The sequence below is a fragment of the Lichenostomus cassidix genome, chromosome 3 (assembly GCF_008360975.1).
Source record: "Lichenostomus cassidix isolate B80296 chromosome 3, HeHo_3.0, whole genome shotgun sequence".
In the NCBI taxonomy this organism is placed as follows: domain Eukaryota; kingdom Metazoa; phylum Chordata; class Aves; order Passeriformes; family Meliphagidae; genus Lichenostomus; species Lichenostomus cassidix.
In genome coordinates, this window is record NC_139483.1 from 46612252 (window position 1) to 46634145 (window position 21894).

Here is a 21894-nt window from a genome sequence, read left to right on the forward strand (position 1 = left end):
TCTCATGGGAGAGTTTGGTAGAAAGGAGGATGATGCTTTTGTGATCCAACTGACAGCTGGAAAGGCAGCAGCAATTTTCCTGTTGAATTTAGGCTGCTGTATGATAAATGCTGTTTTAAATTGAAACCTTGATACATGAATATAAATTGTTTGCAACAAGAAAAGCATTGCTGACCAAAGGACATGTGCTAGGCAGCACAGGTTATCAAAACAATATCACCCCAGTCCCTCTGTGTTTAGGTATTCCACGTGTAACAACAAATCAAAGCACAGGTTTGATTCCTCTTATTTAGAGAACAAGTTGTAATTTGTGTCTGTAGAGTCCAGGGGGTTTTGAAATTGGGATTTGTATCTGGATCAGAAGAATGGATGCTCAGCTCTGCGCAGGGGCACAGGGGTAGTGCCCATGTTTTGTTTCCTGTCAGTCCAGGAGTTTGAGGTTTTAGCTCACTACAAAATGACATTGAGGTGACCAAAACATTTGCCATATTCAGAAATAAATACACAAGCCAATTTTTTGATCTCTTGTCTGGAGAAAGAGGTAAATTAAACTTTTCCACGCTCTGTGTAGTTCTGGGAGGTGCTGGGATTTTAATCACCTGTCTAAGGACCTCAGTCAATACATTGCAAGACAAAGGCAAAAAGGGAGAGAAAAGCAAACAACCATCTAGCACAGAAAGCACTGCTGAGGCTGCACTCAAAGTGCTTTTACAACATAAATAACAAAAGCAATTTTACAGCTTGGTGACTGAAGTGACATAGCTGTATGGAGCAATTATTAAAGCAGACAAAAAGCAGATTTTCCCATGGGGGTCAGCCTACACCCATCGCTGGGGCTGTGCAGAGTTGTGGGGTGGAGGAGGGGACAGAACATTTTACACTTGGCAGCAGGGTCTGGTAAAAGAAGGACTCCTGATGTTCAGAGTGAGGCTTAACCCCTCTTCATGGTCTTTAAAATTAGGGAACACTGAGGGAATTAGTGAAAATCAAATTGCTAAACCTTGTCTATTCAATTCAGCAAATGCTTATCAAGGTTTGTTTATTTTCAGGCAGAAAATTATTGATTCAGGAGGATTAGTTGGGGCTGGGAAGTCAATGCCAGACTATGGAACTGGAGACAAAACCTGAATATAGCAGGATCTGAAGAAAGTCAGATTGGCAGAAACTATAAAAGAATGACAGGGTAGGAGAGTAGAGAGGGAGCAGGAAAGGGCAAAGCCTGGCAAGGATACAGATGCTGAGAAACTGGGGACAATCAGCAAAACAGGGCTAATAGGATCCTATCTGGGCTTTCTAGGCTTTTCCTGGCTCAAAGAGATGAGGGCATGGCTGAGAGGTGTGAGGTGCTGCAGGGCTGAAGGAGCAGCAGGACAGGTGTGATGGGGACAGACTGCTGCTGTGGCCAGAGCCTGCAGTCCCCAGCATTCCCCAGAGGACAGCCCAGGACAATGGGATGGGCTGGGGAGCACTGATGGGGATGGACACTGACTGAAAACCTGGTGTGTGGGAATGGGCAAGGAGAAAAGGTCTGCCTTGCAACCAGAGTTTCTCCTACAACACTCAGGTAAAGCAAAGCTATTTTGTCTTAAGTGGCTTACATTTCTACTTTTCAAACTAGGAATCCAATCTATTCTGACCTGTTTGCCATGTTTCAGGTTAGCATAAAAATGTACAAACATTATACGCATAAAAGATAAAGGATTAGCATAATTTAACACCTAAAATACAGCTTTCTATCATAGCTTTCTGTATTTCTGTTCAAGAGTTGAAAGGGAAAAGAAAATCACTTTGTTTTAAGCCAGTTTGTTTACCCTCTAAGGACTTCCTTCAGAATAAGCCATGCTGACTCATCTGCCTACAGTTCTCTGTAGCCTGAAATGGATTTGTTTTCCACCTATCATTATGCCATTATTTACTAAATTTACTAGGAATTTTTAAAAGCAGAGAAAAGGGAAATGGCAACTAGAAAATCTCCAAGCTCCTTTCCTGGATTAGCAGATATTGGGGGAAGTTTGGTGGAAAATGGACAGCAGTCACAGTTGCTTTATCAACCTGGTTTATAATTTGGTGCAAACTTTGTTAAATTTGTCTATTTGTGAAGGTCCAAGCTACAGTTGTATAGTCCTAACAACTGAATGAGTAATTAAAAGGAAAATAAATAGTACATAAGCTTGGGAATGGCAACTAGGTCATAGGATCAGAAATTAGTAGGAAGGATTGCAAGCCTTTCAGCCTGGCACAAAAGAGACTTCTCTGAGGAGTGTGACAAGAAGGGTCATGAGTGAAGTGAGTTGGATCCAGGCTGCCTGTCTGTGTTTTGCAGAAATCTGAGATAGTTTATCAGATGGAAAGCACGAGGAAACCATATCACCACCACACTTCTTTGAGGACAACTCTAAGGAAATAACCTCTCCTCATACAACCAACACATTCAGCTCTTGGCTTAGAAACATGAAGTGCAAAGCAGCTGTATGAGAGCCCACATACCACTATGGGTTGACAAATTTTACTTACTGTGGGGAAACTACATTTTTCAGGGTTGGTCCTGGTAGGGGTGTAGGCTCCAGCACAGAGTACAGCATTTATACCACCACAACACAGAGATCTTGCTCTGAAATGCAGGGAAAGCGTTAATTAAAACATAAAATGCCTGTACAGTCATTTTCTCAGGGTCACAAACAATTGCTTTGCTTGACATGAAGACTTAATGTAATGACTCAAATCCAGAGAAACAAAAGAATTGGAGGCTACAAAGCCGTCACTGTTGGAATCTGTCTCTGAAAAAAGTTCATTATTCTGTTTTTGCTTCTCAGCAATGGCTTTTGATTAATTCATTGCAGTTTTAATTTTCTTTTTCTTTGCTTATAATGGCAGTAATTTTACCACAACAGGGAGGAAATCCAGACAGGTTATATTGTATTGTATTGGGCTGTGCTGTCCTTGACTGGTGAGGGAGGAGCTGGGCTGAGCTGGAAGTGGCCCTGCCATCCCCACGTGAGTGGGGTCCAGCCCTCCTGCCCTCCTCCATGCCTGCCCTCCCCCCCCAGGGAGGGAAAGGGAGCACCTCATCCTCACCAAACCATCTTGTGTTACCAAATGAAGCTGGCTCCATCACTGCCTGGCTCCCAGTGAGCTTTCATCTACTATTTCAAATAGCAGCTGGGCTGGTGCTGCAGATTAGGCTCACAATTAAATTGCAGGCTGAGGTCTTTCGTGAAAAATGCCATGGGATTGTGAATGATTCCAAGCAATCAAATAATACAGGACATCTCTAGCATGAGAGGGCTGCTGCTCCTGCTGCTGCTTGTTGGTGTGTCAGGGGAATTGTTCAAGTAGCTATCAGCTGTGCTACCATTTACCTGTTGTCATTCAGTGAGATGATAGCTCCACAGGCAGGAATCCTGGTGATATGTAGACACCCAAGCACGCAGATAGGTACCTGAAAGCAATGCTCAACCTCTCAGGCTCACAGCTTTCTCAGAAAAGATTTGGTGCTTAAGTGTTTCTGGAAATTCCCCAAGAAGCAAAGCTTTACAGGTGAGCATGGCCTGATTTTCGCTTATTTCAAAGAGCTAAATGTCTTTGAAGATCTGCTTCTAACTGCTTTATAACTTCATATTCTAGCATAAGATGGAGCCAGACCCTAAGTTTGCACTGCTCTGTGTTCTCTTCAGCAATGACTAGTTGTTTTATTGGTGTACAGAGGAGCTCTAGCAGGCAAACTGCAGAATGATTCCCATATGCCCAAATGTTATATAAACCATACCTGGATTGACTGGCACAGTGCTCTCGTTGCCTTCACAACTTTTGGTCATAGAATTTGAAGAGTTTGAAATAATCACATTCTGTCACATATGCACTTGAAGGGAAACATTTAAAACTTTTTTTATGTTCTAAAAGAATTGAAACTAACAAGTTGCTACTTCACAGCTGGCATTTATGAATCTACACCCTGCATGTCTTCTACTGGCCAAGGAGCTCTGCCATAATGCACAAAACCATGGAAATGAGGCTTGGGTTGCACAGGAACACTGAAATAAAAGCACAAGCAGCTCTGTGAGAACATGGTCTGTTCTAGGGATACTGTGCTCAACCCAAATAAAATATCTGAGTAGACTGAAGCAAGAATGAAACATGATACAAACTCCACTTTTGTCCCAGGGGATAAGACATGATTTGTTAACACCCACAGTAGCTGCTCATGGCAGAAATACGTCAATGAGTTTTGCTCGTATGGAAAGGCAGCACAACTCCTGTTTCAGCAAAATTGTTTGAGAACAGGTTTATCATAAGCTGCTGATGTTACAAAGGATCATATTCAAGGCGCTGAAAGACATAATTTTTTTCTTTAGAACAACTGCCAGAGACATACCTGAGGGGTCAATGGCCTTGCTACGTGGAGGCAAAAATTCATGTGCTTCTTTCGTCAGGAATGCATAAGTAATTATTTGCACTTGTTCACTCTGGAAGAGAGAAATTGTTTGCATGTGAGCAATAATAAATTAGGCATTTTAAATAGTTGATCCTCTGCTGTCAGAAAAATGTCAATACAAAGGCAGTTTCCAGTAGCTAAGATTTGTAATAGAAATTCAAGTCCTTTGTAGAAAGGGCATTGGATTTAAGGATCTCATCTTCTTCTGTAGTGGAAAAATAAGTAAGGACCTTGTCTATGTAGGTGAATCTATTCACTCAATAAAAACTTCATGGGATTTCAGCTGGCTATTAGATTTAGAATGAACCCATTTAAACAGTGTTATTCTTCCCCTTATTCTTAGCTGAAATGCTGGATTTTGCTAATGCACACAGCTGGTTAATGGGGTCACTGCAGTATTGAAAGAATAATTGTTAGAAGCATGGTAAATTGTTTTCTCTGTAGTTTATTGTTACCATTACTGTTTTGAGGTGTATATCAAACAAAGTTACCTAAATTGCCTCAGAGAACCTCATTGCAAAGTGATAGATTCCAACAATTTAGCTGAAAGCACAGGTTGCCTTCTGGTCCTAGCACACTGCTCTGCGAGCTGCCCCTCCCCAGCTGAAGAGACATTTTGGTTTAGTTTCTGAATAAAGAGTTACAGTTGTGCTACTTTACCTTCATCACATCAGTGTGGCCATAAGCACTTCAAGCAAACTTCCTATATATTTTTAAAAATTTCCCAAGGCAAGAATAATTATGCAGATTATAATAATGGTTTCCACAAAATACATTATAGCAATCCTTAAGAAGAAAGTTCCATGTAAAACTGAACAAAAGACACATACACATGACTCGTTTGAGTCCTGCAGTAAAAACTTAGAGAATATTTCTCCTGCAATGCAGTTATGTAAAAATGACTTCTGATTTCCAGCTGAATGGCTTCTTACAATATCCAGTCATATCTGTTTAGTTGTTTGCCAGAAATTACTTTTATTGCCTCTTCCCCTTGAGATGCAGTGTGTACCAATGGCATTTTTAAAGTCTCCTTTCAGTACAGAGCCACCTCTTGCAGCCAGAAAGAGACAAAGACTCCAGCAAGCCCTTTCAGCCAGTCCTGCTCTCCTCTCCCCTTGCCTCAGCTCACACTGTAAGGATAGCCTTTCTCTAGCATTTTTTGTTGTTGTTGTACAATTTGTAATTTATTGCAAGTATCCAGAGAGGTAAATTGACAGGCAGTTGTATGTTAGGGTGATATTTCTCTCCTGACAACACTAGATGGACCCAGACATAGGAAACAATGTGGTATCATGAGATATTTTTGCTGAATGTGACACTTCCAACTGAGCATCTTGAAGACTGCTTCAGCTTTAAATCTGAATTTGCCAGATATAACAAGGATTTGACATTGACCCTTCACCTGACAGTAATACATTTTTTATCTTTTAATAACATACAGTAATGCTGCTTTGTGATTTCAGGAAGCTCTTTGAGTAAACAAATCATATTCATCACCTAGAGACCAACATACCTTTCCAGAGTCTATAAAGATGAGAGATAAGCTGAAAGGCAGGCTTCAAAAAGGTGTCAGCCATCTGACAGAATTTTTTTTAGGAGCACACTGCTGCACCAGCTAGAAATTACTACTTAATGTTTTTTTTAAGGCACAGTTGTTTATATGATTTCTAGAATTGATTTACCAATCCTGTTTGATCCAAATGTACTGAGGGTTTCAAACTGGGCCTTTAGGCCAGTTTTTCAGGAAAACAAGTTTTATGTGCTTATACTGTCTAGCTGCCTATGCTGAGCAAATTATTTTTGAACTCAAACTTCAATTTACAATTTCTCTTAAATTTCACATCACACTAGAAGCAATCGCCTCCAAATTCTGATTCATTCTCTGGTCATCAACAGTTAGAATGAGAAAAGCAGTTCCACTTGCACTATCCCACCCACACCCCATGGCAGAAATGCTGAGGCCTGGATAGTGCTTGTCTGGCAGAAATGAGTCAGGCTGGAAGGTCAGCATTACAGGGAAATAAAGCTTTCAGACAGTTGAGGCTTTAAAACAGAAAATGAAGACCCTACCAATACAATTGAGGACATTTGTTTAAAAGGCATTTTTGCAATGGCTTTCCAGGGGACATCAGCACTGCAGTGAGAAACCAGCACAGCATCACAGGCTGCATATACAAACCCCTGGGTCCTCCCAGCAGAGCACAGCACAGACTTTCCTCCAGACTCAATTTTGCATGACAGCTGCCACTTACAGGGAACTCCATTTGGCATCTGGTGGTAGGAATGAAATGTGTCCAGAACAGTAGGATGACAAAAAATTAATTAACTGTGGTTTAGCTTGGGAAATTAGCTGGATGAAGGGAAGAAGCAAGATCTGTCTGAAGTTTGAGGAATAGCCTCAGTAAAATATTTCAGAATATAGAGGGGACACATGAACATACTTGCCAACAAAGAAGAGTTTCCAAATATGTATTTGGAAGGTGAAGGCAGAAACACACACACACACACACTGAGGATGGAATATCACCCACAGATATATTTCAAAATTCCTAATGAGACTTTTGAAACTGTGTTCAAACTGGAAGGGAATATTTTTGTGTAGCACAGTGGAGAATAATTACTGACAGATTGAAGTGAATAGCACACCTATTGTACCATTTATTTTATCAATTGAATTCTATGATTTGCTCCTTATCCTATGGCCTCATAATGGCAGTAAGTGATGATTGTGTGCTAGCATGGGTAATCAGAATGAAAATTAGCCTTTTTCAGTTGAATTAATTGCCTCTATTTATTCTGCTTCCAATTCAGTTTTCAGTCATTATTTATGGTCTATTTTAGAAAGATTGCATCTCTTCTGCAAAACCACTGTCTTCAGCAAAACCACTGTCAGAAATAAGAGTAGTTTTAAAAAAAAACTGAAATAATGCAGTGTTTCTTGTTTCAGTTGGCTGTGCCTTCCATACTTAGTTTTTGGCTTGAAAAGAAGGCCATTATATTCAGATAATAGTTTTCCCAGCCAAAAGCATGCACTCATATGGAAAAGATTGACTGTTAGACTCTAGCAAAATCTGTAATCTACACACAATGACATTTTATAATAGCAGCCTAAGCTAAGTAAAGGCATTTTGTTTTCATTAAAAAAACTCCTGAGAAACCACAGGGCTGATGTGTCTGAATCCAGACCAGAAGCCTTGTACCCCGTTGTGCTTTTGACAAAAGCTGACATTTTCAGTTCCAGAAAAGACTGGGATGGTTGTATCAGTGTTTTTGCAATACGGCAAAGGTTGTTATCTGATACAGCTTTATCTTATATAGGAGCTGAGTACCATAATTTGTGAAGTGCTTATTATTGATCAGCCTTAATAATTGCAAAATGACCCAAAGCTCACTTCATTACAATCAAACATATGTAAAAAATCCACACTGTTGCTTTCATTATTTGATTTGGGGGAAAGTTTTCCTCTTGCTCTGCCTCTCGCCCCCCCCAGGCAGTCAGTAATCACAGGTCTGTGTAAAGCATCCTCTGAGAAACAAGATTTCCTGGCAGACACAAGTTGGAGGTGAGTAGGATTATACAGGGTGCAGCATTCCCAAGTGTTTGATTCAGTCAGATTTTGGGTGATCGACAGACTGGTGCTGCTCCCCCCGTCCTTGGGAGATTTTCTCAAAACCTAAGAGAGGTGAAAGGCTGTGTGCATAGCTAGTCCCTCTGTTGTACTCTGCTGGTTAGAGAACGAGTTTGAACTGAAGAGTAACAGCATGAGTTGGAAGAGTCAGAGAAGCCAGAGCACATCTCACAGGTGTCCAGGGAATCCCAGTATTTGCTAAACAGGACACTGCATCCCAGCAAGCAAAGTCAGTCTCTCAGAGCACTGCTCTGCTCTGCTCTGCTCTGCTGGAGCAGTGACTCTTCCTACATAGACCTTCCTCTTCCTGCCGCCCTTGGCCCACCCCTCCACCTCTGAACTCACCAGCTGCCCACAACACCCCTGTGTTGGCAATCCACAGGCTTTTCTTCTCCCCATCCCTCACTTGTCCAAAATGCAGCTATGCCCTGCCTGGGCTCCAGCAGATCTGCCTGGGACTCTACCCAGCCCCTCCTGCACTCGAAATGCTGTTCCTGAGCTCAGGTGCCTCCAGCTATTCCCTTCCTCTGTACCCTAGACCCTTGACCCCATATGGGCATCCTGCCCATCCTCCCCCCTCACCTGGGAGGGGCACAGAGCAGGGACAACAGCCCTGCAAAACCCCAAACTCTACACATCCTGCTGCCTCCCATTGCTCCTCTTCATGGTGCAACACCACCTTTTTCATGCATCTGATGGGAAAAGGGTAGCTGCTTGTGAAAAGACAAAGTTTTGGGAAAACTTTCCTCTTCCACGAGGTACACCTGCAGTGCCTACACTTCTGTGGGCCACTGGCATTTATTTCCCTGGCACAGCAAGCAAGGAAGACCCTCCCCGGTGAGCTGCCATAAAAAAAAAATACATGGAGGACTGGTTTTGGAAACATTTTTCCTGTGCCTTACACAGCTGTAGAAGAGTTAATATAAAAAGTAGCTGAGTGTGTGAATCTTTTAAGTGACTCGATCAAAGTAGAAGTTTCTAGAGACCCATATTTTAGTTATACAGCAACTTTTTATGGGAAGTTTTACTACAGCATATACTGGTTACTGCATTACTCCCATGTGCAGGGGACTAAAGGATAATGCTATTGGGAAGACATACAACCTCCCATTGCCTATGCAGTAAATCATCCCATGGAGGAGGAGTCCACAATTTCAGTCATTCTTGATGCCCTAAAATGTACCAGCACAGCTTTTTAATTAAAACTGTGGAGCAGGGAGGGCTTTTATTTCACTCCAGAGTAGGATGGGTAGTAATGATGAGAAGGGGATGACTCTTTGCTCATTAATTTGCAATATTACCAGTACTCCTCCCATGAACAGCTTTCTGGTGCCTGAGAACCATGGGGCTTATTACTACAGGGCACGTTTGCTGCTGAGCCTGAGTCTGCTGCAGATCCCACTCACAGAGACCTAGCAGGGAAGCTCAGAAATGTGGCATGCCCATGAAAGCCCTGTCTCATGAGTCTTCAGCCAGAATGTGACACTTCACTGAAAACTCTGAGAATGAATGAAAAGGTCTGCTCCTATATCATGTGCATTGCCTGCAGGGAGCAAGTGTCCCAAGGCATGGCAGACCTGCAGAAATGCAACTGTGAGGCGAAAAGGAAGGGAACTCTGCAACTCAATTTCTTTGCACCAGAGGGTGTTTGCATCTGCAGTGCTCTTTGGACAGCTGTGGCCACATTTTAGTGCACTGAATGAAGCTGCATTCTTAGATTAAGAAACATTTGCGGTTAATTTGGCCCAGAGCAGTGGAGGGTAATGGTCTTTTCTTGAAGAGAAAGAACTGTAGAATCAGAGGTTGTATCTTCATTCAGTTCATAGCCTGCTTGGAAGATCTTGGGGCTCAGAATTCCAATGTCAGAGTCAGGGAAGCCAGCAGGAGCACATAAGGGGTACCTGAGTCACCTCCCACCAACTGCAAAGGACAAGAACCCCCCTGGCATCACTCTGAGGAGCACAGAGACTCTGGTCTGGATTCAGGGGCTGAGGCAGCAATGGCAGACTGTGGCTCTCAGCTTCTCACCACCAAGAGCAGAGCCCTGGGGTCAGCGCTCTCCTCGCCCTGGCAGACAGACAAATTTGAGGCCAGTCCCTCCTGGCTGTCACAAGCCACAGGTCTGCTCTAGGTGTGACTGGAAACACATAGCACATGTCTGGTAGTGTCTGTACATGAAGTGATGCCTGGGATAACATGGGTCCTCTGGTCAAGCAGGTATTTCCCTGGGCATCATTTCCAGCTGCTCTCTCCAGGTGCTGACAATGGGGCTACCTCATGGGCCCTTTTTGGTGCACCTCTTCTAAAGCAAACCCTGCTGTAGACATCCCCATGACAAAGCTCCATTTAGATACTTTCCTCTAGTTCTGACAAATGTCATCCTACACAACACAGCCACAGAAGTAATTTCAGAGCCTGCTATCAGGCTTGTCATCTTCCCCTGTGCTGCCTTCTCCCCAGAGCAGCAAATGCAAGCAGCTTGTCTCCATGTCCATTGCCTTCTCAGCACCCTGTCCCCTCCAGAGCTATCACTGCTCCTTCAGTGGGATGCCAGGTCTCTCATGATCAGTGAATTGTGCCAAACACTACCACTTCTGGTTAGATTTTTCAAACAGTCCAACTTCTCTTTTTCCATGCTGTTTATGTTAGGGAGCAGCTCCTTGTAAATGCACAAACCATCACTTTTTCTCATTTTAAATGGATCCTTAAAAGCCTTTCTTTGGAACAATAGCTGCAAAAATTTGTCATGAAGAGAACTGGTGTTGTGCCAACCAGCTCAAGCCTCTTTCTTGTTTCTGCCTCCTTGCCTCTCTGAGCTAAGCTGCAAATGCTTTTACCAGGCTGAAGCCTATGGGACCACAGGCTTAGATCCACATTTTTTCCATGTTTTCACATTGCCTGTAACAATCAGGTGGTAGACCAACAATAGTAGCTCAACGATACAGCAATACATGCAACTCACACTCTGACTGAGAGCAAATGACAACCTTAATGCTTATAGTGCAGATATAAAGAAATTCCTTTAACAGCTACAGGAAAAATTTTAGGTTATTGCTTCCCATCAGTCCAGTGGGGGAATACAGCAAGGTACCATTATTCACATATGTTTTGCTTTTTCCCCAGGTTAAATCACAAGGAGTGGGGTTTTCAGGCTTGAAATTTGCTCTCCAGGATGTGGTACATGGCCAATCCCTGTCATTTTGTATTTTGAAAGACCACATTTATTCTTTGCTAGATAGTCTGAGTTAAAACTCACTGAACTCTGCATCCACTTCAGCCATCCCCATTCCTACCATGGAAATACAATAAAATAGTGAATGGCATCAGATGCAATGCTCCCCAGGTCCAACATAATGCAAATCCCAAGAGGCTGCACTGTTCCTGCAGAGGGCACAGGGAGAGATTTTCTATTGTCCCTTAGGGCATAATCTGCTAAATACTTTCAAGTAGTTGTGATCCTGCTGTCAGAGCCTCCCAACCTCAGCCATATTTAGATATTCTTCAGTTTTCTTTACCTAAAGAAAGTTTGCATTGGTGACTACAGCCCACAAGCCACTTTCCAAAACTGGCTCATGCAGCATAACGAGACCCCTGGAGAGTAAGCAGCTACTTCCAGTAGAATCCTAACAAGGCAGTTGCGTACCAGACATAGAGCCAAACCAACTACTGGCATTTTAAAAATGAGGGAAAGCTCTAGAAGTCAATGCAACTTCCATGGATCCTGCGCTGAGAACAAATTATTTTTTAAAATGTGTAAAAAAACCCGTTTTTTTTAAAGGGGCTTAACTGAAACAGCAGAATAGAGAATGTCCCAAATGTCTTGAAAAAAATCTGTGGAGTGCTTGGGAACTCTAAAACCCAACCAGAAACTGCTCTGCTAAATATAAAATGGGAGATAAAGGGCCTTCAAGTTCATACCTATAATTGACTTTCAGTTTGAGCATATTAAAAAGAAAACCTGATGCAATGACCTTGATTAGTCTTTTTTTCTAACCCTTTCATAGGAGATACTTAAAAAAGAAAAACCTAACAGTTCTTCCTTATGTAAATTAAGTTCTGACATACATCTTGAACAACAGACATGTGCATACTCAGTCTGAATACAGCAACTCTAAGGAAGAAAACTCTCACGAGACCCTGGACCACTGTGCTGGGTCCTTGGAGATCCTGGAAGAGAAAGCATCACAGTCAGTAGGTGACACAAACACTCACATAAAAAGTACTTAACTCAAGTGGTGCTAAGAGAGTTGCAGGTGCACAAGAGAATTAGGGGATACCAGCTTGAAATTGTTTTCTGTTAACTCTATCACAGGAGACTGCATTCCACGTTATTCTTTCCAGGAGTGTCTTGTACCACAGAAATCACAGTTATATAAAATTTCTCATTATGTCTGCTTAATTAGACAGAGCAGTTTGTAAACTTATCAAAACATAAGCCCAGTCTGACATTTTGATTACAAACCTCTTAAAACACTCAACTCTCTATCAAGTCCTGGTCACACTGTGACTGCAGCAGGATACAGAAATGCAGCTACCTGCATTCATGCAGCTCCAAAACACATCAGCTTTTCCATTTTTATCTTGACTGTGGCTTTGCTACAGTCCTCTATCAGCCCTTCTGTGTTGGAATCCAACAGCTGTAAATGAGTGTTTGAGGCTAAAGGAGTGTTCCCCAGGTCTCACCTAGTGCAGTGGAGGTGGGTAAAGCTTCCTCCTGCTGAGCAGCCTGTGCAAAAGCCTTGGCCCAGACTGTCCTGTGGCTGAAAAATACAGAAAACTGTTTGCTACAGCAGCTGAGCAGAACTCTGCTACCCTAATGAGTTGCATATGCAAGCCCCCAAGCCCTTACTGAGGGAGCATTAATTACACATTGTGAAAAATCAGCCAGCAAACTAGGAGGTGAGAGACTGGTGCTTGCTGACATCCTGCTCTTGTGGGTTTATCTCAGTGCAGGACTGTGGGGGAAAACATTCCATTTCCTTAAGCCAGACTGGGATGCCTCCAGCAAGCCTGCAACCTTTTCTCCTGAGGGAAGAAACAGACAGTGCCTCTGGCTCGGCTGACCCATGGCCAAGGGAGCAGTCCAGGTGCAGGGAGGAGGAGGAGGGAGCAGGCAAGGTCAGGGATATCCCAGGGAAACCAGGGAGCACCCAGGCCAGTGGGCAACAAGGAGGGGTGGTTCAGTGACCCTACCTGGATGAAAATTCCCAGTAAAAAAATCTGGGTAAGGAAAGTACTGTTGGGCATATAATTATATGTCTGTAGGTCTTAAATATATTTAATTTACAGTACATTGGCACCAAAACTGTTGAAACACATGATGTGCAAAGGAACCAAGTGTTAATATAGGTCTCATCAAATTCTGAGTTTCACTAAATCAAAGAGCTTCACTTTGCAACCTCATTCTGGCACTCCCCTCTTGTCAGTCCATTGATCTGTGAAGTCCCACAGTACCCACAGGGAGAGAGCAACCTTTCCTGTAGCTTTTTTACTTTTATTGGAGACTACCAGAGCTAGCGAGTAGCTGGAGGCTGTGTGACAGCTCCAAATATCTTCAATCCAATTAAACTGAAGATAAAACAATTTTTTCATTCCAATACATTACCCTCTTTATAACTCCATGCACTGCCGAGCTTCCAGCTCATTATGTGTAACTATCAGATATTAAAGAAAAAACAAAACGAGAACACAGAAGTCTGGAACTAGCTGACTTTTCCCACAGATGAAACTGTGTTCTCACTAAAATAACCAGCAGTGAAATATTTTGCTATTTGACATCATGAGATTCCAAAAATTTCTCCAAGGTACAGCAATTTCACATCTCAAATTTACTGCCCAAGTCTCTCTTCAGATTCATTATTTCCCCATCACTGACAGTATGTTTACAAAGGTGGGTTGTTTGTTTCCCTCTCTCCCCAACAGCAAAAGACAGCAAATTTAATAGACTGCAAGCTGGAAACTGGTCTGTGGAAAAGCTGAGCCTCAATCCAAGAAAATAATACATCTGCTGTACTGTAAATATGGCAAAGAAAAAAAATAATCAGTTTCATCTCTTCTCCCCATACACACTGGATTCTTCACTTAATAAACACTGACAAAATGCAGGTACAAAAAATAGTTTGCTTTACTGAGTCTGTCAATGAATGACCTTAACTCTTCCAGCAGATTAAAAAGATAGTAGGACTTCACATTGTCACCAGCAGCATGCACATCTCAGAGTTTTCAGACACGCTTGGGGACATCACTGAGCATGAACCATTTCCCACCTCTCTGGCTCCTTCAGGGCTGCTCCCCGTCAGCCTGGCTGCCAAAGCTTCCAGCACACACTGCTCTGCTCGTTATAAAGCACAGCTCACACCTTCCTGCTGCTCCAGCCAGCAGGAAAACAAGTGGTCAGGAAGAAAAGGAGTAAGCTCCACTCATTTCAGGAGAGATTTGAATAGTTTATTTTGCCCAATCAAGAGCCCTTCAGCATAATGACACATTCATATACACATATATGAACATTTTTTTCTGAAACATTAATGTATAATACATTTTAAATTTAAAATACCAGCTGCACAGGTATTTTTATTTACAAAAATATTCCATACTTAATTTTTTAACTTTGTTATGATGACATAATTCAGTCCAAGTACATGTAAGTAAAATAACTCTATGCAATCTAACATAGTTGAGTTTGTAACAGTACAGTTTGCAGTTCATATGAAACTATATTTGTAGACAGATGGATTTGCAACCCTACCTAAAAATGCATATTCCAGTAATCATCCTCAGAAGAGCTAGTGGGGCTCAGCAAGACTTAACTGAAGAATAAGTTGCAATGAACATAAGGGAAAAAGAAAACACACATGTACACACTAACATATTCATAAACGAGAACTGCTACACATCAAGCATGCTTACCCAGGAGTGGGCAATGTTAGAAAAATTTACGGATGTATTTTTTTTCCCCCATGGTGCTGGTACAATGAAACAGCAGCATAACTAGAAAGCAGCATGTTTTCCTAGTTCTAACCACTACAGATAGCAGAGCTCAGGTCTAAAATAACACAGTACTGCTTATTTACAATTCTGTTTTAAAAGGGAATATTTAAAACATGTTCCCACCCCTCTCCCTTTCTATCACCTATTACTGAATGGTAGTGGTAATCCACATACAACTCCTTACATGTTTTCAACTGAAACAGTTTAACTTCTAGTTATTTGCCTTGTAATACATAACTTAGGTACTAACATAAAGAAATACAAGCATCAAAGTAACCTACAGCTGTAGGTTAGTTTTAACATTTCTAGGTGCACATGAAATACTAAAAGAAATACTGATTGACATCTTTCATTTGATTGTTTGATGTTTCTGCCTCATTTATCTTCTTCCCTTTTTTCACTTTTTAAAAATGAATGCCCTCATCTTTAATTCTAAACTTCATAAGGTGTCAAAGAACCCAGAAACAGTACACTCATCTGCCTCGAAACAGTTGTAAGGTAGATATAGAGCACATCTTTACAATGGACTTAAAAAGAAGAAATTTGCCCAGGTTAGCTTTTCAGTGACAATGGAAGTAAAATTGGTTTAGCTGATTCACCTACACGACACCTTTTTTGTCCTGTTTGTTCACTTCCACCCCTCAACCATCATTAATTTCTGTCTAGAGAGTACTTGAAGGTTTTGTGGTAGTAGCAAACCCAAAAAGATTCACATGAATTATCAAGGAAATTGGCTGGCATGAGGAAAGATTCAACAGACAAGTTGCCCTTCTACTTGGAGAGGGAGACAAGGCACTGCAGTCCTTCCCTCCCACACGTGTGAAACCACGAGGAGAAAGCAGAGGGCACTTCAGCCACAGACTCTTTAGGTTTTCCAACACGTGTTTCGGATACAAAAAAATCAAAACAAACCCATGTAAAACCCAACCCTGATTTACATGTAAAGAGCTGATGTATAATCAAAATACACAGATTACTCAAAGAAAATGTTTATTGGACAATCCTCAATTCAATTTTGGAGAATTTTAAAAGTCCAAGAAATAGAGCTGAAAAGTCTCTCATGTGTACCAGAAAAAAACCCAAACCGTAGAAAATCAGTCAGCCACGGACTGCAGCTATTGAGAAAACTTTTATATTAAGCTGGTTCCCTATCTTCCTGCTCCATACTTGGGGAATTGTTTAAGAATGTTCAAAATGGGAGGTAAAAGTAATTGATTATTTTCTGCAAAGCAAAATGGGCTATTTGTTTTCATTGCTTAGTAATTGTATCATCTCGATATGAGATATGAATGTATTCATAAGCTTAAAACAACTTCTATGGATAATATACATACTTTAAGTACTTTGACTTAAAACTTGAACGTAAGTCTTTTTAAAATTAAAGGTAGAAGTGTACATATAAAAATTATTTAAAACTAAAAGTATATTCTTAAGCAGTATGTATAAATATAACAGATTTCTTTTGTATTATCTAGTAACAAATGTGAAAGTGTTGCAGTAATTTATAAACTGAATGCTGACACAGAATACGTGCCTTTCATTAGATTCTATATTGTATATACATATTTTGCTAAGAAAACACACATTCTAAATAAATCACATAATTAGCAAAGGTGCCTGAAAGTAATCTGTTCTAAAGTCTTTATTGAACATATGTGTTTATATACAAATAATGAACCTGAACTGCACAAATGCAGAAACTAAATTAAGGAATAAAATACCATGATTGAATTAAAGTGCAGGAAAAATTCAAGTTTAAAAGTTCAGGTAAGATCAGTGCCATTAATCAAGCAAAGGAAAAAAAAAAGTAAACAAAGCCAAACAAATTCCCACCCCTCCAAAGAAACCCAAACCAAATCAAAATGCCATAAAAAAAACCAAAACCAAATCAAAACCCAAACAAACAGAAAGGAAAATAAAAGGAAAACTAAAGGGAAAAAACCCAAAAAACTAAATGAACTTGCTTCCAAAAATCCTCCTTTGGATGTAGCTTTCCAGTATCACCTGCCATGCAAATACCACCTCAGGCACGAAAACTTTGCATAAAGACAGACAAGGAACACAGCTATATATTACTATACTTTATAACTGACTGACTGCTGAAGAACAAATCACTGGAGATGCCTGTGGTGTGACACTTTCAGACTGATTTGGAATACACACATATTTACACACACCAGGATTCAAAAGTTACGATTTGGCAGGACTAAGGTGAAGAAAAGCTTCTTCAGTTTACAGTTCCTAATGAGACACACTACATATAAACAGATAGGTAGCAGCAGGTAGTTTCTTACTTTCATTAAAAAAAAAAAAAAGTAATAGCTCAATTGTATTTTATAGTTTTCCAGACACTCTAAAAAATTTCACACAACTAAAATGCTAGCAAAAAAATCCGGGGTGCTTCCCCGCAAGGATTTCAATACACTTTGCTGTACAAAAGGTGCACCACCAATAGCACAATAAGATGCAATGATGTGTTTATGATCACCTTCCTTCCATTGGGAAGGAAAAAGTAACATTTTTGACTAAAATTGTACATAGCCCCTTTTGTTGACCAAGAACCATTTGTGTGTTTATCTCATGAGCAATCATGTCATTAGTCTTCATATCTAGAAGCATGCCCTGAACATAAGCAACAGAAGAGATTCAACTATGATAGATTCTCTAACACCAAAAAAGCCACTACTCTTCTTGTATTGGCAGATGATCTCTCATTGCCTCTTATTTTTTTGCTTGCTGGTGGTTGTCAAATGTGTCTTGATGAGAAAGTTAAGTATGCTTTCCTTTCAAGCCAAGGTGATCTTCCACTGAATGATACCATAATTTGTTGAAGAATACTTTTACAATCCTCTCCCCCGGTGCCTGAACAGGTTAATTTCCCAGGATTCTGTTGTCCTGAAACAGTTTATCTTCACCAGGTCAAATAATTATGAGTCATCTCAATTTATAAATGTGAAACAAGGAGGGGGACAAGTGTCAGCTAGGGTGGGGTTTTTTGGACTTGGTATGGGTACTGGTTTGTCTAGTTTTCTTCTACCTGGATGTCTCACAAATGGTGTTAAATATGCATTAATTAGACACTAAAAAATAAATTAACATGCAGAGGCAAATATTGCATGGCAAACTGAGTTAAGTAACTCAAGTGAACATTGCCTCAGTAGTTATGGGACAGAGCCATCAAAAATCATAATACTGCTTGTTCAAATTGTCACATTCTCATTTGTTAAGTTCTTTGAACAGTGGACATAGCAGGGGATGCCCTCATACTGGCAACACAATTCAATTGTCTTTTTAAATTAAACGTTGCTATACATAAAGTGAGAAAATTTATCAGTTTGTGCTACAAACCCCAACCATATTTGCCTCTCATTTGAAAAGTGATTTAAGAACCATAAGTAACTTCAGTATTTCGCATCCTTTAGGTGTTTTGTAAGGTTGCCTTATCTGTGTACCTGCAACATCACTTCACAATACAAATATAACCAAGGTTTTGCTTTGGGAACATTCAGAAAGATTGTGAAAAAAAGCACACAAAATGCAATGCTTGGAGAAGCAAACCCAAGTGATTAATTTCAGACAATGTAGACTTATCAGCGTCTAAGTACTTCCTTCTATAAAACAAAACTATTCCTACTTTGAGAAAAATGGTCTAAATGAATTTTTGAAATGCAAGCATTTATTTTAAGGGATGCTCTCTTTTAAAAAGAGCTCTGGTCATTCACACTGATATAGCTTTAGTGCAGCAGCCATTACAAATTAGCTCAGCTGTATTATTTACCTCACCCAAACTGAACATAATTTCACCAATTCTTGAAGTTTTTGTGCACATTTTACCACTGCTTACACTGCTAACACTGCTTTAGAGACTAAATCCAAACTTTAGGCTAACTGCCTTTAGTGCTGGGAGGGGCTGAGACAGGTACTTGTGAAACAGCTCTACTAGCAGAACTTAGAGATTTGCTGAACAACATACTGACAATTGTCAAGTATTAGATGCTTGCTTGCCATTATTCATGCATCAGCACCTCCATGATGTGTGAAACTTTGAAAACCTGAGTCCAAGGTTATCTGATTTCATAGTAAAGGACTAAAGGGGCATCTAGAACTTAAGTTTTGAGCAAAACTATCTCAGCTATTTTAATTAATGGCTGTAAAGATACATTCTGTTAAACATTTATAAAAACTCACAGCATGACTGGAACCCACAGCCAATTTTCAATGTTACACAACCTGAACCAATAACAATTTTTGGCAAAAAATAGTATTTAAGTGAACAGAAGTTGAAGAATTCTTACCACAAGGAAGATGTTACCACATTTCACATTGCACAGCCATAACACAAATGAAAACTCTCAGCATGACACATTCCAGTCATATTATTCACTTGACTTTTTTAATGCAAAAATTATGTATTCTTTTGTTTTGCACGTCACAGAATATGATGTGAATACAAGAATACTAGATCAGGGGTCCAAGAAAAGACTATGCACAGGTCAACTATGTATACAATTTTCAATAAGAAATCTTCCAAGCTTCCAGCTTTTCCAAGGAAAGAAATGACAGCAAACTTCAACTCTTCTTCAACAATAATGGTAAATATAGCGAGTCCTAGAGAGGGTAATTGTAAATCAGCTACTGTCCAGAAAGACAAACAACTTGATTCCAGCTCTTGGACCCCTGATTTATTGCCTCTCCTTACAGGAGGGTATAACACTGGCAGCAATTACAGTAGCACAAAAACTTTTGGCATATGAAATATTAACACAGGATTGACCCTGCATTGCCCCTGCCCATCTCACCACATCTTCCCTTTACTCTCTTTTCCATATGTTCCAGTTACCTTCTCTGTTCAAGCTCTGTGCTAACCAACAGCTAAGAAACACTCAAGTTTTTTGTGTGTGTGTGTTTCTTAGATATAAAGCTCCTCAGTTAAAGCCATGACTGAGGTAAAACAGTGTGTCATTTGTGCTAGGAAACAACAGTATCCGATGGTGAATACTCCTTTAAATCTCAGTGGTCCTGCCAAAACTAATGAAAAAACAAGATTTTTTCATCAGGACAAAATTAAACAGATGTAATTGATGAGCGTCATCAGAATTGGTACCACTTCTTGTCTTTGTACTTCAACATCATCTAAAAAAACAAAAAACAATTTCTAATTACTGTTTCTATAATGTACCAAAAAGTACAATGACAGAAACAAATTATATGCTCACAAAACAGCATGAGAAAGAAGGACTTTAGCAAGGCTTCTCAAAGCTGCAGCAACAACATTGCTGAACACCGAGGGTTTAGCATGATGAGTTTTCTAATGGTAGCATCATTGCTGGTGATCCAGCCTCAGAAAAAGACATTTTTGGGAGAATGGGGTGGTTGCACAGGAGTTTAGGGTGTGGAAAGAAGCTGGCAGGAAAATGGATGAGAACAGCCATTCTATGTAGTTACTGAGCAAAAAAGCAAACTCGCATTCATGGGGTTTGCATACAACAGGACCTTTCTCAAGGACAGCAGGAATCTGACCTAAAGCATTACTCTCCTTACTAATTCAGTGAAAGTAAGTAGTTTTTGCAGTAATGGGAATTGAGTTACACATTTAGAAGCTTACATGCCACTCCAGCAGACTGCATGCTCTAAACCAATGTGCCACAAGCCAAAGCTGTTTACATCAGTACTTAAATAGTAAGGAGTAACAGTTGATAGATGGAAGGGAAGCATCCTTTATCAATGAAAAACTGCATGCCCTTTAGATACCTCTAACATGCCTCTGCAGAACACAGTCACTTGCAGAACTTGTATTTATTTGACGATCAGTTTAATGTTCAGTGTAACATACTCACCTCATGAGCGTGTTTCGAGAAAGAATCAGCACTGTAAAGCATAGCTGCAGTTTTTTCTTCCAGCTCTCCCAGTTTCTGTCCTCTTTCATCCAGTGCCAACCGGGCTCGTGCTAGTTCACCAACTACACCAGAGGCTGCTCCTTTGACACCTTCAATACCCCCAGGTCCAGGAATATGCTGGGCGAGACTCCTTGATGCCTTCCCAGATGCTGATTCTCCAACTGGAGGCATTTGCAAAAGCAGAAAAAACAGAACAGCAAGTTTTTCTATCATTAGTACACAATTATCAATGAAACTAGTTTATAAGAGGTGTAATTTCTTTGCATGGAGACCAAACACATAATTGTAGGTATGACTATGAGCAACACTCACTGTTCTACATTAGGACATGTTACTACATTAAAACTGAGATATTCAAACATATTTTCAAGTTTCCAGGCAGGTTATAAAACTAACCTCTTCACAGCTCAAGTGTGAAATTAAAATTCTCATGTTCATCAACAGAAATGTTAAAAATACACTTTACTAGCACAACATTTCACATGGAATTTCACTAGCTTATTTCACATGGAATTTGTTTTGAGTTCAACAGACAAAGCAGGATAATTTTGAAAATACAGTCCAGCATGACTCCACCAGCAGAAGTTTCCTTTGATGGAAGTTCAATTTGAGATGCAGACACCTGAATATTAGGTGTCTATGCTGTCATTATTGTAAAAATCTTGCAAAAAAACCCGTTATGTAAATCATACAAAGACAGTATGTCTGTAAGAACAAATCAGCAGGAATGGTCAGCTGAACAGCTCCAGACACCAGTGATGGCACTGACTATATAAACTTTGCTCATAATAGGACACCAGCCACCCAGTTCAATCTAGACACTTCATGGATGTGCCAATCTCATGCAGAATTGTATATACTACAGAAATTTATGCATTTGCTTTAAACAATGAAATATAGTTTAAATATTTTCTTTCTTCTGCCTCTAGGAAAAATAATATTAACTTGC

The 21894-nt window shown here is 40.4% G+C and overlaps 1 protein-coding gene across 11 annotated transcripts in view; it reads right to left on the minus strand.

Moving 5' to 3' along the window:
• Positions 1-14483: 14483 nt before the first annotated feature.
• STXBP5 (syntaxin binding protein 5) overlaps positions 14484-21894 on the minus strand; it is a 104741-nt gene continuing 97330 nt past the window's right edge. For all 11 annotated transcript variants that reach the window (XM_085055609.1, XM_085055599.1, XM_085055600.1 and 8 more), the window contains 2 exons: positions 20886-21106; positions 14484-20181 (listed from right to left, as the gene is read on the minus strand). In XM_085055609.1, coding sequence (XP_084911735.1) covers positions 20140-20181; positions 20886-21106 — 263 coding nt within the window. In that variant the 3' untranslated portion in view covers positions 14484-20139. The remainder of the gene's footprint in view (positions 20182-20885; positions 21107-21894) is intronic.